The sequence below is a fragment of the Cryptomeria japonica genome, chromosome 2, assembly GCF_030272615.1.
Source record: "Cryptomeria japonica chromosome 2, Sugi_1.0, whole genome shotgun sequence".
Classification (NCBI taxonomy): Eukaryota; Viridiplantae; Streptophyta; class Pinopsida; order Cupressales; family Cupressaceae; genus Cryptomeria; species Cryptomeria japonica.
The window spans coordinates 54620852-54621807 of NC_081406.1; the positions used below are offsets into that span (position 1 = coordinate 54620852).

The window sequence follows — 956 nt, forward strand, 5'->3', positions numbered from 1 at the left end:
TCATAAACTGTGGAGAAACACATCCACATTACTCCACGCCATAAGAAAATCAACAGTGAGTGAGGTGCCCATGCCTATTAAAAGAAAACTCAAAGTAGCCAAAGCAATGGTGGGCCTAGTACTCATTAAACATGACTGAAAAATTCCAGTTGCTTGAGAAATAGTGGAGTAATAATCACAACGCATATTTTTCTCCCATTCCATCCATTCCTGAGGAGGGCTGTGATAGCTTTCCTGCAACTTGAGCTCATACACTCGCGGTCTCAGAACGGAAATATTTGCGTCTACCATGCTGGGCCCTTTGCTGCAGTCATAATCTCCATACTTTGCTTTGATGCAGCTCTCCATATACTTTTTCCTCAGACTTACCTTTCTCTTCTGTGTCTGCAAGCTCAACAAGCCCGAGGCATTGGACTTTACTACAGATGCAACTCTTATAACCTCCATAGCTATGAATATATGACTTGTTCTTCGCCAAAGGAAATAAGAAATCAAATTGCTGATATCAAGAGATTTGCAAAGAGGGAAGAAGAAAAGAAAAAGTGTATTGAAGGTTGTATGCGTGATCATCTTGTATATAAAGGGCAATTGCCCCTTTGTAAATTATTATATAGAATGGCCATCTGTGACTTCAAAACTGATGTGCTGTCTCTTTCTCTCTTTCCCTCCCCACGCGGTGTTTCCAAATTTAAGTAAATTGCAGCCTTTAATTCGATATCAAACAAATTTATTCAAACTTGCCATCCTCTGGCCTGTCTTTGTTTTTTTGGCCTTTTCTGCGTTTTGCCTAGACGAGGTCATCAAAGTATTTATGCTTCATTTAGTATGGTCAAATTTATGTGCAGTTTGGAATAATAAACTGGTATAAGAAAAAGAAGAGAGTGCCATTCCATGCCTTAAATTTTGGATGGTGTTAAATATTAAATAGACATCGGTCGTAGGTATTTAGTGCAAAT

General features: G+C 38.8%; 1 protein-coding gene across 1 annotated transcript; it reads right to left on the reverse strand.

The window, feature by feature from the left end:
• Window positions 1-447, reverse strand: LOC131073683 (uncharacterized). Its single transcript, XM_058010186.1, has one exon. The coding sequence runs from the start codon at window positions 445-447 to the stop codon at window positions 1-3; it is 447 nt and encodes a 148-aa protein (XP_057866169.1).
• Window positions 448-956: the final 509 nt, after the last annotated feature.

Coding starts and splice junctions, on each gene's coding strand:
- LOC131073683 (XM_058010186.1), bottom strand. CDS start 447: ATGGAGGTTATAAGAGTTGCATCTGTAGTAAAGTCCAATGCCTCGGGC.